Source organism: Tauraco erythrolophus, chromosome 9 (genome assembly GCF_009769465.1).
Source record: "Tauraco erythrolophus isolate bTauEry1 chromosome 9, bTauEry1.pri, whole genome shotgun sequence".
Taxonomy (NCBI): Eukaryota; Metazoa; Chordata; class Aves; order Musophagiformes; family Musophagidae; genus Tauraco; species Tauraco erythrolophus.
The window spans coordinates 11,500,358-11,516,010 of NC_141473.1; the positions used below are offsets into that span (position 1 = coordinate 11,500,358).

Below are 15,653 nucleotides of genomic sequence, written 5' to 3' on the forward strand. Positions count from 1 at the left end.
CTGGATTTTTCAGGCACTCTCAAAGAGGATGAACAGGGAACGGCTCTAGCAGACAGCATGATGCCAACTGTTGCTTAGCAATGCAACATCACTATGCCAATTCCCAGATTGTGAGCACAGGTTGTATGTATATGGCTGTATTCCTACCAGCAACATGGCATTTCAGAAAAATGAAACAAGGCAGCCATTAAGGAGAGTCAAACCGTACCGTAATTTTCCAGGAAAGAATAACACACATTGGCTATCCTCACGGCATTATCAGAAAGGAGGCATAAATAGCAGCTCCCAGTAATTTTTTCTTATCATAAATAGCATATCCCAATAGAACTTTATCACTGTTTCTCTACTAGTTAGCTTTCTCCTCCAGGGGAGAGGCAGGCAAAAGCATAACAGAAGACACATCCTGCATGTACCAACATTCCCTATGACTGTTTAACACATCATAGCACTAAATACAGTTATTCCTGAAAACTGCAACAAAAGCAGCAAGATTTCAACTGGAGCTTCATCAGTGGCACCTCTCCCACTGCTCCTGGAAAGGCTATCCTGCACCCAGCTGATGCAGGCAGTATGGACCACCTCATTTCAAGACAGAATTTATTCACAGCCAATTTATTGCCATTTAGTCTTGTGTCAACAAGACTTGGATATCTTTTCATCCGCAGAGTTCACATTCACACCTCATTGTGAACATATCACGGTGAGAAACTGCTATCAGCTTTCATTGTCACGTGCTGGACAATCCAGATCTTAGTCTCCTCTTCAGAAAAGAGGATGATCCTTAGAGCTCTTCCCTCTGCTCAGCATGTTAAAACTTACACACACACCCCTTTTTTTTTTTAAAGGAATGTTCACAGTTTTAAACATGAGGAGGTCAGATTTAGTGTCCAGTACAATTATGTTATTATTTGCCTCCACAGCCCATGGGCCAGCCACTGGGCAGCTGGCTAACGTGCTCAGGCCTCGCCTACCCTCCAACCATCAAGTTTATAACAGAAATTGTTAGGAGTTGCTAAACAGCAGACCTCGTGCATTGCACAAATGAAAACCATCCCACTTACAGCTCCCCGAGGTCAGGATTGCCTAGCTGATACTCATATACTGAGCTGCTTCACAGTGCCTGCACTCATCTCCATCTTCTCCAGTTCAGCTACCGGTTTCTGAGATGGTACCATATTAGGTACTCCACTGACATGGTTAAGTCTAAGAAATAAGGTGAGGAAGATAACAACTGATCACGATCGAGGCAGTCAGACAGTCATCAGGATCATTTGCAGTTGTACTTCTGTCCCTGAAACCATGGAATTGTAGAATGGTTTGGGTTGCAGCGAACATTAAACATCATCTAGTTCCAACTCCCCTGCCATGGGCAGGGACACCTTGCACTAGATCAGATTACTCAAAGCCTCACCCAGCCTGGCCTTGAACACTTCCAGGGATGAGGCATCCACAACTTTTCTGGGCAACTTGTTCCAGTGCCATACCTCAGTGGTTCCTCTAAACCAGACCCTCGCAGGTACAATGATTCAGAAAACACAGCACTAGACTAGATTAAAAGTCTCCCCTTTGTTTTGACATTGGCAAACACTTGTTTTTTCTTTGACTAGTACTTTTGAAGTACCTTTAATAAAGAATTTAATTTAAACCATCTATTTAGAGTTCCTTTCATAGTAACTGAATTTAAATTAATGTTTCTGGATTTCATAGAATCATAGAATCATTTAGGTTGGAAGAGACCTTGAAGATGGAGTCCAACCGTTAACCTAACACTAACAGGTCCACCACTAAACCATGTCCCTAAGGACCACATCTACGTGTCTTTGAAACACCTCCAGGGATGATGATTCCATCATTTCCCTGAGCAGCCTGTTCCAATGCTTGACAACTTTTTTTGTAAAGAAATTTTTCCTCATATCCAATCTAAACCTCCCCTGGTGCAACTTGAGGTCATTTCCTCTTGTCCTATCACTTGTTATTCGGGAGAAAAGACCAACATCCACCTCACTACAGTCACCTTTCAGGTAGACAGTTATAAGGCCTATCCTCAGCCTCCTTTTCTCCAGGCTAAACAACCTCAGTTCCCTCAGCCGCTCCTCATAAGACTTGTGCTCCAGACCCTTCACCAGCTTCGTTCCCGTTCTTTGGACATGCTCCAGCACCTCAAGGTCTTTCTTGTAGTGAGTGGCCCAAAACTGAACACAGTATTTGAGACGTGGCCTCACCAGTGCCCAGTACAGGAGGACAATCACTTCCCCAGTCCTGCTGGCCACACTATTTCTGATTCATGCCAGGATACTATTGGCCTCCTTGGCCACCTGGACACACTGCCAGCTCATATTCATCTGGCTGTCGACCAACACCCCCAGGTCCTTTTCCACTGGGCAGCTTTCCAGCCACTCTTCCCCAAGGCTGTAGTGTTGCATGATGTTGTGGTGACCCAACGCAGGACCTGACAGTCTTGTTGAACCTCATAAAATTGGCCTTGGCCCATTGATCCAGTCTGTCCAGACCCCTCTGTAGAGCCTTCCTGTCCTCAAGCAGATCAACACTCCCACCCAACTTTGTGTCATCTGCAAACTTACTGAGGGTTCACTCAATCTCCTTCATCCAGATCGTTGATAAAGATATTAAACAGAACTGGTCTCAAAACTGAGCCCTGAGGAACACCACTTGTGACCAGTCACCAACTGGATTTAATGTCATTTACCACAACAATTTGCATGCTTCCAAGTAATTTTTCATTCGTTTCTCTGTAAATTAAACAGCTAACCCTGAAAGAGACATGCAATCACTCCAGTGAAGTAATTATGAATTCTGCACTTAGATTGCTTCCAACCTGAGAGCTGGGCAAAGTGGAGGCGACTGATGGGTGCTAGTATGCTTTGCTGGTGAGAAAATGGACCTGAAACAAGGTGATTGTGTGAAACCTCATTCCCAAGAGTGACTGTTCATGCTGAATGAAGAACTACAACAATTTTTCAGTGACTTTCTTAGGCCTGGCATAAGCTTAGGGCTTAATGAGGCTTTAGCATTGTATTTTTAAAAGTACCAATGGAGGAAGAAATCCTTAAATATCTGCTTAAACTGGATGCTTTTCTGATATACCCCACTTGGAGAGAAACAGGATCTGGTATGTTGATACTATAAAGAAATTCAAATTACTAATTCAAAGTCCTACCAGTGCTTTCTAAAGGGAGTGACAAATGCTCTCTTCTTTTGAGATTTCCTTTCCCTCCCTTAGATAAAATAATTCTTCAAATTTGCTATCAGAGGATTGAAGGGTCATTACTTAGTGTGAAATATTACTGCATCATTACTAAAACATGGAATAATTAGTCTAGATTATATAACTTAGTTCATCAAGCTGGTTTGCTACCAGGATCAGTTGCTTTCTCCTAAATAAATCAGAAGTATCAGGTCAATTTAAGATCTGTTCACTAGAGAAAACTCTTCTGCAGATAATGTTAAAAACACAAATTGGATTTACAAGAGCTGTGCACATCAAAACCCCATGAGATTATAATCTAAAATATATATGAACCTCAGCATGCAATAGATAATTGCAAGAACGTGCTACAAACAACATGGCACTATAAGTATTCCTGATGGTCTAACATCTATAAATATTCTTAGATGTTGATTTGCCTAAACTTTGCACACAATGAGTAGCCACATTTTAAAGAACACTTTTTACATAACATTTCATAGAGTACAGTTCACTTGATTCATTAAGAGATCTCCTTCTAAGGTAAATTGACATGTGGTACCTTTTGTATGCAAAGAGGCATTTTTAACAAATGGAAAGCAAGAGGTACATCCAAAATTAATCAAGAAGTTTAAAAAAATACATACATGAATTAAGTTTAATACACCACATTGCATTAATCTTGCAGTCAGCATAACAAAGATGATAATATGGAAGAAAAAGCCAAAAGAGGTTCAGTAAGTATGTTACAGAGCAGGTGGGACCTAAGGGCCTTAAAAGAGTTGAAAGCTGTACAGGAGAGACTAGACAAGCTAGAGACAACCAACAGAACAAAATTCCATAGTCATTATCCATCTGATCTGGGAGCAGCTCCTTCCTAAACCAAAGCCTACAGATTTGTATGAATATAAATTCGCCCCACCAATGAATCATCCAAGAGAGGTCAAATCCTTTCTACCACCTGCAAGGCTGGAACATCCCTAACATTTAATATGCTCTGGCTAAAGGCCGATGGTTTAGGAAAATTGGGCATGGGGAGAAAAAGGTGACGGGAGTGGGAGGGCAACCACTCAGGAAAACTGTAGAAGAGAAGAGAATCTCTCTGGACCACTGCTACCAACTAGCAAAGCCAAAGCATGAAATGTAACTATGCTCTTCCAAATATAAAGGTATAGTTGAACACAACACAAAGCTTGACTTACGAACCCTGGACTTTACTGGTTTAACTGTAAAGTGATTTCTAGCATGTTTTAGTTTTTTCTTTCCAGTCACCAATGCCTCCTGATATATCAGGCCAGTGTAGGAGGCAGATTCAAACTCACAAGCTACAAGGTCAGCAGGGTCCATCATTCTTTGTCCTGATCAAACCAAAGTGGATTAACTGCCTTACACAGAGTCTAGGAATCCTCCTGAAAAATGTTGTCTATTAGAAAGCTATTTAACATAAATTTAAAATTGATCTCTACCACCCTTACTGGTTTAAATGCCATTTGAAGACAGTAAAAGAGATTTCTCTCTATTTTCAGTCTAACAGTATCAACCCAAGACAGGTTTTCCCTCATTATTTCAAGATTAAGCCTGAAGTGTGACCATGTCAGCAGTTATTTATTTGACAACTCTGATCCAAGACCATAATCACTGTTGACTGCAAATATGTGAAAGATGCTGGCAAATGCTTGAGCCTCTGTCACTCAACTTATGACATGCACACCACACGACACCTGCATAAGGCTAGAGAGCACAAACTCTTAGTGACATGTTTCTGAAACGGTTTAAGCTATGAAAATTCAACTTCATTCAACATGAGTTTATCAAAATGTATGTAACTAATAAACATGCTCATCTCGATTCCCACGTGTTCCTTTGAATCATTCTTCCCTCATACCTGCTTCTTACATAAAGAAAATAAGATTATGGACTTTTTCTTTCTCCAGTATACAAACCATTCTGAACATACTGAGTGCAGTTATAATCTAGCTGTACATATTGGTCTCTGCATTTAATTACTGTGTGATGGTACATACATTAACTAAAATAAACCGTCCCCATTTTAGTCTTATGAGGAACAATATCCAACCAAAATATATTAAAAAAAAATTCATAAATACAAATCAAATCAATAAACTCAGAATTAATAAGCCAGTAGAAGTTAGCCTAAACTTTTAAAGAAAAGCAGTACATATGTATTTAACTATATCAGGCTTATATTGGAGATTTATTTATTAAAACAGAAAAGGGAAGTTATAATAAGCTGAAAATGATACAAAAAATACAAAAACACTTCATCTTGCAAGAGTCAAAAGCAACAGCTGGGACTTGTTTTGGGCTATCAAAGAAAGTGTTGTATTTTACTCAATTCATACTTCACACAATAGTACAAAGCAACTGAAATTTATTTCATTTGGTTTTTCATTGGTAGTCTTATTTTCCTTTTCAATTGACTATTTAAAACCTTTCTGTGAAATTAAACATTAATACAAATGTAAATCACATTGTAAGAACAGTTTATACCTAACTGGCAAAGCAGAAAAAAAAAAACATTAACCTTTCCTAAGTGATAGATGTGTTTAATTTTTTAAGTCTGCCCCACTATATAAACATATCAAATGTATAACACATGAATAAACATTTATAATTTTAGCTAATTAAGGAATGTGAGAATTATTGTGCTCGGACCAGAGATCCACCTAGTATTTTCTCTCCAGAAAAAGATCCCTAACAGCAGATACCAAGAGAAGAACCTGAGAAAAGAGAAAGCACACCCTGAAACTTCCCCAAGAGCTGGGGGAAGATTCAACAGCGCGTGGCTCAGCGACTTCCTGAATTTAGCAACAACTGATACATTTTTCTTCTGCATAATTGTCACATTGCCCTGTGAGCTTTCAGCATCTACAGCAACCTGTGCCAACACCGACACCCAAGCGTTCTCTACCTCTCACATGCAGTAGGGTCTGCTTTTCACTGGTTTTGAGGTCGACACCTCACAGCTTTGCTTCATCGCTCCCGCTCCGCCAGGAGGGAGGCAGTGAGCTGTCACTTCCCACTTACCCTCTCCTGCCACTCACTATTTTTTAGCCAGTTTCACTGCTTTGTATTTACTAAGTCTAGAATTGAAGCCAACAAGAACCAGAAGCTTCAGTCCCTTTATGAGACCACCATGAGAACTAGCAAAGGCTTATAATAGTCCAAAAATGAGAATAAAAGAGGGGGAGCAACTGCTTTCTACCAGATAAAGAAAAGGTTGAGCTTACTGTGATTGCCCAAAACTAGCAGAATCTAATTAAAAATGTTTCATTAATAGTACAGTCCAAGAACAAAACCTTAGACAGAGCACTGAACGCTGATCAGATCTCCCAGTGGGAGCCGATGGAAACGGGCTTGATCCTGCGAAGTACTGATTGCTCACAGACCAAAGCATTAGGTCATGTGCTTAGATTTTAAGAATATTACCATCAAAGCTGGAGCAGAAGCTTTGGCACTTTGCTCCATCAGAATGGCAAGTAATTAGTAACGTCAAACCCATCAGTCCCTCCCTGAGCACCGCGGGAGCTGCAGGTGCTCTGCTGGGTCTCACCAGGACCAGTGCCTTCGTCAGACATTTCAAAATAAGACTTCTCCAGTTTTTCCTAAGCCTGTGAAACTTAAAATATCATTTTAAAGTAGTTCAACTTTTCTACAGAAATATCTTTACTAGAACTTCTAGGGACTGAAAGCTCTCAAGCACATTTTGTATAACCTGAGCTGTACCAATTGCATACGCCCGGTTCCGGTCACAATGCTTCATGTTTTATCAACCATATGTTTTACAAGCACGGCAGTGCTCTCAGAGGTATGCTGGGGCTAAACAGGTTAGAAGCCTAGTTTGTAGCACAATTTCCATCAGAAAAAACGGCAAAGCGACTCTACATAATATTTGCTCTCAGAAGAGTTGTGATTTCAGTTTCTGAGCTGATGTGTTGCAGCGAAGGGCAGGAGTGCAGCGCAGGGCTTTGAATATGCCTCGCATTTTGTTCACCATCTTTTAGGAACAGTGCCACGTCAGACACTGGAAAGTGTGTCCAGTGATGGAATTTTTTGTGCTTTTAAAGAATCATTTTGGAACATTTACAACTGACTATTCTTTTTCTTATTGAAATGTCTGTTGCCTTAAATGTCCATGGATATGGCACATTAGACTATAATCAAACTGCACATGTAAACACACAAAACTAGAAAATTACAAAACAGATTAAGAATCTGATTTTTTTAAAAGCTGTAATTCTGTTTCTGTTGAATTTGTTTCTCAAATAAATGTTTCTGTGCTTTTAAATACGAAATCGTGAACATATTTGTACAGAATGTTAAAATTAAAAGTTCAAAGAGGGAATACTCACAATCACAATGTGGTATTCGCAGTACAAAATTTTCTAAGCTTGCTTGTAATGAAAAGAAACACTTTACTCCACCCCAAATTTGCTTTCTCTCTGTCTCAAAAGTCCAGTTATTAATTTTAATATAAATGGTATGTTCTTCACCTTCTTTTATATCTCTTTTGGATATATTAGTGTGCCAGCTAAGTATACAGAGATAAGACATTGTGTAAATAAAAGTAGATCACAATTTCCACATCTCGCTGCTCCTCAAAAAAAAAAAAACAATCAAACAAAAAAAACCCAACAACAAACCAAACTCATGGGGGCGAGGGGAAAACCTGCCATTAAAACACTAAGCAGCTAAGATTCCACTATGATTTTGATTCTAGACTTGAGACTGTTGGAACGTGCTAAGCTGTTCCACAAAGCTCATTTTACTTACAGGAAGTGATCTAATATACAAAGTACTTTACAATTTTCAATCAACAGAAATACAGATATGAATGTATTAAGCCAATATCTGTAAAGCAAGACATTAGGTCACTTCCTGACAACTAATATCTAAAATCAACATTTGTTACTGCACGAAAGCGTGCTTATAAAGTGTCAGTTGAAACAAAACTTTGTATTTTTACAGAGTGGGTATATTGGCTCGGCTACCTCTGTAATCATTGCTGATGCATAATCCCTTCCCTGCCACTCCCCTGCATGTCACCCTCTAACATCCCTTCCTCACAGCTCCACCACGTTTCAGGACAGGGCTGTTAGTTAGAAAACAAGCCTTTTCTCTTTTTTTTTTTTATTGGCAGGTCCAGAAATCTTTCCGTAGTAAAATCAAAAGTTGGTTAGGTAGTCCAGCAGTCAATTTAAGAAGCATTTTGCAAGAATTTTGAGTGGGGAAAGGAGGGAAGTGGTCCTTTTGGAGGGGAGGAAGAAATAGAAAAGGAAGGGGGCTGTTTGTTTTTCAAAGCAGCTTGACAAAAACATCCCTCTCTCAAAAAAAAACCCCAGGCCTGCATCAAAAGGGTGTCAGGGGAGGAGAGGACAGACCCGGCAGTAATGGAAAGTCTGTTCACTAATAGGAGGCTCACCGGCTCATAGCTCATTAAATATTTATAATGAGCAAATGTGCTTGGTTCTTTTGTACCCGGCCTGCGACCCCCACCCCGGTTTGACTGAACTGGGGAAACATTAACAGCATTTATATATTAACCGTACTGAAATCTGGCAGTGTGTAAACGTTCCAAGAAAAGTCAGTTGTGCCAAACACTGGTCAGATATCCACGAGTATGGAAGAGGCAGAAACTGGAGCGAGAGATGGAGAGGCTGGCACGGCCGTCCCGCAGCCGCGCCGAGTGACGCACGCCAGGCAGCCACGCGCCATTTACTCGCTGGGTTTTTCACAGTACTCAAAGTCTCTTACTGAACAATCCTAACCACAAAGCAAACTGTAATCTAAAAATCAAGCCACAACTTGCTTTAATGTCGAACCAAAACTGCAATGACTAAGAAATAAAGCCAATGTTGCTGAACTGGCTACGGCTGCCTTTTCTGGAACATACATAAATGTAGGCTGATCATTATCATTTAGGCAGAAGTTGAAATTTTTTCCCTTCAGTATTCAATTGCGGCTGTTTGTGAACTATATGTGGCATAAATACCTTTTAATCTTAAGTTTCTGCTCTAAACAGAAATGCTCAGCTACTACACAATGGTCAATACAAACAACAGGTATTTTCCAGCGGAGCAAAAACTGAGCCAGTGTAAGTTTAAAGACACAACAGCACACTGCTGTCTCTTAACAACTAGTCATCTGTCTTCGGTGGTTTGTTGAGCTGTACAGCATTGATATTCAGCTCAGATAAGCACGTAAAGAGACAGCTATATACATTTAAAAATAAGTAACTTCAACACACTATGAAGACAATGCAATGGAAAAACAAAACAAATAGGCAGAAATGCAGTTCAGCCAGGTATGAGCCTGACTCAATACAAACCACCTAAACTTACAATAACTTTCTGAAGAAACAGATGAGTCCAAACTGTCTTGATTGCACAGTCAGCAATTTACTATCTGTCACAAATGACTTAACTGCCTACGTAACTTTGAGCCGCTCCTACCCAAAGACTTTTCCCTGTAAGCACAGGCCTGCAACACATAAAGGAGATTTTTGTGGTTCTCTGAGAAGCTCAGTGACTGCCAGTCACTAAACAACTCAGTAAATTGTATCACTATTCTACACAAGAATCAACAAGAGTGGTCTATAAGACCTAACTATAATAGAAATCTCACACTTGCTTAGAGAACATTTGCCATAATGAGCAGTTTATCCAGAGAACTCACTTCCTAAATATGACACGTCCACTACGTATAAATTTTATTTAAAACAACTTTCAGTAAGATTTACAAAATAGCTACAAAAATAAAGGCCGTGTTTATGAATTGTGTAAGTTAGATGCAAATTCCAGGTGGAACAACATCTCCAGCGTTTAAAAATATCATCAATCCAGGAAGGAAGTTTAGCTCCAGTGGATATTTCATCAGTGTAAACCCTGTTCAGGTCAAACTTTCTAAACAAAAAGCCACAGTAGCTCTACACTCAACAATTTGCTGCTAGAAGAAAAGCTGGAGTGCTGTTAAGTGGTTCCTCACTCTTCTGCTCATTCACTTTACTATAAGTTAAAGTATATTAAGAAAATGTTCAAAATAAATATTGTTTAAGTGATAACATTCATTCTTCTGAGTATATTCTGGTGACAAATTAGAGCTTAAAATCATAATGGCCTTGATTTAGTCTTTTTAAACCACAGCATGCATCTTTCTCTGCCATCTGTTTAAAACTGATTTAATTAACTAGGAAAAGTCATATTTTGTTGTTTCATCCTATATGAGATTCTGAAACCGATCAGGACAGTATTTATTTCAGTCTTACTCCCAATCCAAGCTGCAAATCCTCTGTATTTTATGGCATTAGAACATGGACTTTGACCTTGCAAGGTTTTTTTAGTTGTTCTATGGAAAAGCATAAAATACACAGAATTCATTTAAAACGTTTATCTTTTCAGCTCTGTTTCCCTTTAGCCAAAGAATCTGCCAAGTATTCCACTTCAACTACGTCTTTTAGTCTGTTATTCTTTTATATGCTCAGTTTCATTACAGAATGGACAGACAAGCTGTAGATATTTATTCATAACCACAGAACACCTTAAATCAGAGTTATAAGTGATGGATTTTTTTTTCCGTATAACACTCATTCTTAGACAATGCTGCACTCTGCAGCACAGTTAGATTTAATAACGTAATTCAGAAAGCTAGAAACTACATTTAAGGTAACACACACACTTGCTATTCATCTGAAGCGTGAAGCTGTCTTGAGCTGAACACCAGTCATTCCACAGTGACCAACCAACTACTCACTCTTACTTTGTTCCTCTTACTGAACATTTTGAAATAGTGATTTATTTTCTCTTCTCCAGCCTCCTCACATACCTATGGTTTCTGGCAGGTCCAAGAGCTCATTGTGCTGCAAGTCAAGGTTGGTGATCTGCGTGCAGCTTCCAATCTCTTCTGGAAGGTGTTCGAGCTGATTGTGCGCTACATCCAGCGTTATGAGGTTACACAACTCACCTAAAAGCACATAAGAAAACCAAAAAATCAAGTTCTTTAATGTACAGATCTAGACAATTACTTCCTGACAGAGATTAATAGGATCAGACAGATTTGGGGATAATCATAAAAAAAGCTATTGCTACCATAAAGTTATACATATAAAATAAGGCATTACAGGATCATAATTTCATCAGTCAAATCTAAAACCTGATGAACAATTTTGAAAAATTCAGATAACACTTTTATAGATTCTCTGAAGAAATTTTCATTTATTTATTGATTTTCTTCTGACAGTTCAAGCTGTGGCATACCAGTACAAAACCTCTACCTCACACTTGTTTCAGGCTGGCCTGAAGTTTAAAACATCATGGAGTAAGTGGATTGTATTGAATTTCGAGAAATTGAGATCTGGTTTTATACCATTAATTACTTTCAGGCACAAAATCAATAATTAAGAGACATCAAAATTGTTTGGCTGACAACCTAGAAAATCCAAAGTCCTGAGTGCTATTTTTAATCGTTTTTAGTCATCACAAAAAAGGCAACATATGATACTTAAACTGTAAATCTATTTACACAGATTATTATATTTTATATATGCAAGCAGAGCTATAACAAATAAAAGTTTGAAATAAAACGCTTGTCTGTTAAGCCTTAAAAAAGATTGGACTTGTTCAGAGTTTAGAGCTACTTTACACTGAAAGAACTGCTTCATTCCTGACATTTACAAATTAATTTAAAAGTACAGCTAAGCACAACTCTCTATGTACAGTAGTTTCACTTATTTTTGTGACAAACATACTGTGTTCTGAGCAAGAGATTGTTGGGCTTTTTTAAAAAGTGTGTGAATGTATACACCTGTATTCAGGCACATTTTTTGCATATGATGGAGTCAAAATTAATGCAAATTATTTGAACAGCTTCAACTCTATCCAGTAAAGATGAAGTCACTGTATTTGAGCATGACTCAGTGAGTAACAAATTTGGAAGAGTAGCAAATTCCATTTGAGAAGCAAATGTCTATTTTTAAGCTTCAGGGTTGTATCTTTGACACAATGAGGGTTTTCCCACAGGCTTGCAGGACTAGCTTGGGCAAGTTCTGACGTGTAGACTGTCTACCTATTAGATCAGTAGATAATCACAAATGGTGATTTAATAAATCATAAAATATTTATGAATTCAGACTATGTATTAAGTTGCAAGTGTCACGTAGCCACAATACTTACTACATATCATGAAACAGTTGTGAAAGGTCAGGAAAAAGAAAAGCCAACCCAGTTTCATTATTCTGTTTTTCTTAGATTGTTAGCATAACTGATCTTATTTCCTGCATTTATTAACCCAAATTGACATGTTTTTCTAGCAACTAGGCAGACGGAAATGTAAAGGCAGTGCCTGAGCAGCTCTTCCATCACTACATGTGTGCCCCCTCTCTTAAGTCAGCATTTAAGTGTATTCCAGGCAACCAGAGTCAATAGCCAAGCAAGCTGTATCCAGCACTGCATAAACCACACGTTTCAATGCCATTAATATGCAGAAGAAAGCAAATTTAAGAAAAACTGAGTAAGAGCTAATGTTCTGTGGTAGGAGCGTCATCTTGTTATTCATGAAAACAAGTGGGCAAAGTGTAGAAAGCATTGGGAGAAAGAAAAGCTTGAGGAAGACTTCAAAATCCTTCCCTTCAAACAAACAAACAAAGGACCCCACAAATCTTTAATAAGATAACTCAAGAACGTTCAGGCACGTCGGGGCAGTAGTTTTCACTTCACGGTTGCTGTTTTCATTTGTTTTCACTTCAGGCCTAAACCAATGATGTCAAATTTGAAATGTGGCATAAATTTCATTTCATCACACTGATTTCTCATTTACTTGACTCTTCCCACTCTACATCTGCTGAAGTCGAAGAAAGACTTGGGTTTTCACAGCAACATTTGCTGCACTTCATTTTTGCACCTGCTGCAAACTTTGACAACAGCAAGCTACGTGTTTGAAACAAACATCTCACTAGCTAATTCTGGGCAGGGAAAAAAAGAAAAAAAGAGATGACCATGTTTATTTAGCCAATTAAGGGCAAGCTAACACTTTGGTTTAATTTGGATAGCCATACTTTATATTATTATATTAAAGATGCAGATGTTATTTTTGAAAATGACACTGGTAAACATTTAATAAATTTTTTTGGCATTAAAATAGATTAAGGACTGCCCAACAAATTTTAGACTTTAGAGAAGAAATCAAGTGAAAGTTAAAGCCCCATCATGAAGTACAGTGACTTAAGAAAAGCAGATTTCAAGAGAAATTATAATATTCAGCTTTTCATTCGCATTGCTCAGTAGGGAATCTTGCACTTGGAATGGAATAATGCTTATGGTTTGACAGCATCTCACCAAAATGTCCTTTTTTCTTTTAAGGGTAGAAGGATAGGGCAGGTGAAATGCTGTTGGCACTGAAATTCTCTCAATACTTTAACTTAGATTGCTAAGACACAACACAGAGAGTGTGCAAGTCAACAAAAAGCATCCGAGGTGTATTTCTCCTATTGTCCTTCATGACATAAGGAAAAAATTCTTACATATGATACACATCTCTCAACAAGGTGAAAAACGTTTAGGTGATGTGGTAGAGGCTCATTTCCACATACAAAGGCACACAGAGGACCCACAGTGAGTGGGAAAACCCAAATATTCAGTGGGCTGTCCCAGGAGAGCCGTCAGCCCCGTGGCCAGTGTGAGACCCATCACGGTGAGGAAATGGAAAGTCTCTCCAGAGCACCTTGCCAACTGAGGGCTGTTACTGCATATGGGTCTTGAACACCTACCATGCGGTGCAATGAACAACAATTCGGCATGGTAAGAGCTGTGAAGCAGAAAGGGAGAAATCATAGAATCATAGAACGGTTTGGGTTGGAAGGGATCTCAAAGATCATCTAGTTCCAACCCCCCTGCCACGGGCAGGGAAACCCTCCACCAGGTTTCTCAAAGCCTCATCCAACCTGGCCTCAAACACTTCCAGGGATGGGGCACCTACAACTTCTCTGGGCAACCTGTACCAATGCCTCACCACCCTCTGAGTGAAAAATTTCTTATATCTAATCTAAATCTCGCCTCTTTCAGTTTAAAGCCATTACCCCTTGTCCTATCACTCCATGCCCTTGTAAAAAGTCCCTCTCCAGCTTTCCTGTAGGCCCCCTTTAAGTACTGGAAGGCTGCAATAAGATCACCCCAGAGCCTTCCCTTCTCCAGGCTGAACAGTCCCAACTCTCTCAGCCTGTCTTCATAGCAGAGGTGCTCCAGCCCTCGGATCATCTTCGTAGCCCTCCTCTGGACCTGCTCCAGCAGCTCCATGTTCTTCTTGTGTTGGGGACTCCGGAGCTGAATGCAGTATTCCAGGTTGGGAAGGACGAGTGTGGGAAAATAGAGGGATAAGGAAATAAGTGTCCAGTCCTCCACAAACCAATGATCACCATGCCCTGTGCTTGATCAGCACCATCTGCTCTGTCTTCTCCTTAAACTTCATTTCTAACTGTTTTCCTGGGGGAGAGGCTCTCTGTTCTGTGTGGGTGGAGGTCTGAGTACCAGTAACACTGCAGTTAACATGACCAACGCTACAGAAAACATCCCAGTATGTGGGACCAGAACCACTCAGGGCATGGAGAGCATGCTGCTGCTGGGCCAGCAGCGAACAGGGGCAGCTCTTCCACCGGCTGATGGACGGCGGCGATTTACCCGGTGAATGGACGCACTGTGCACTGCACTGCTGCACAACAGCAGCTCTTTCAAAAATTATGCCAGGGTAAACACATGGCATAAACAATCAATACAACAAATAATGATCTGCAAGAACAAACAGGCCAAAATGAAGGCCATCTGCACAATGCTCTTCCTAGGAGCCGATGTAAAGCCAGCTTGTTTCAGTGATGGAAAGTGTCCTTTTTATTGTCTGAACAGTGGCAACTGAACTGAAGGAAACATTTCTCAAAGAAATGGTGAAAATAAATTTCACCAAGATACAACTGAAACCTGCCATTGTTGCTTGGTCAGGTAAGAAGCATATGCCAAAATCAAAAAGAAAGTTTTCCTAAAAGAAAGATTCTCTCAGGTACAAAAAGAAAAAAGCCTAATGAGAGAGGAGCTCATGACCTTATTCACATTAAAAGAAAACAACATTTGCTCTTTTCTGATGTACTACATAAACTTTGCTGAAATACGTTTGTATCTTAATCAATTTAACAGAAATACGCCAGCTAGAAATATGTTGCAGGTTAAAAATCAGTCTTAACCCAGAAAGCAGTTTACTAAAGAAAAACCCTTTCCCGCTCACCACGTGGACAACTCCAGCATTACTTCACCAAAGGACTCTTTGAACACCCAAAATCACTGGATTAAGGGAAGCACTACTTTAGGGAGCTGTTAATCACAGGTAAAACAAACTAACTCTTCTCACCACAATTAATGGCCAAAAAAGACAAATCTTAAGATCACAGTAG

The 15,653-nt window shown here is 39.5% G+C and overlaps 1 protein-coding gene across 3 annotated transcripts in view; it reads right to left on the reverse strand.

The window, feature by feature from the left end:
* Nucleotides 1–15,653, reverse strand: part of SHOC2 (SHOC2 leucine rich repeat scaffold protein) — a 66,230-nt gene that overhangs the window by 11,326 nt on the left and 39,251 nt on the right. For all 3 annotated transcript variants that reach the window (XM_086616295.1, XM_086616296.1, XM_086616297.1), the window contains one exon: nucleotides 11,048–11,185. In XM_086616295.1, the coding sequence (XP_086472421.1) occupies nucleotides 11,048–11,185 (138 nt within the window). The remainder of the gene's footprint in view (nucleotides 1–11,047; nucleotides 11,186–15,653) is intronic.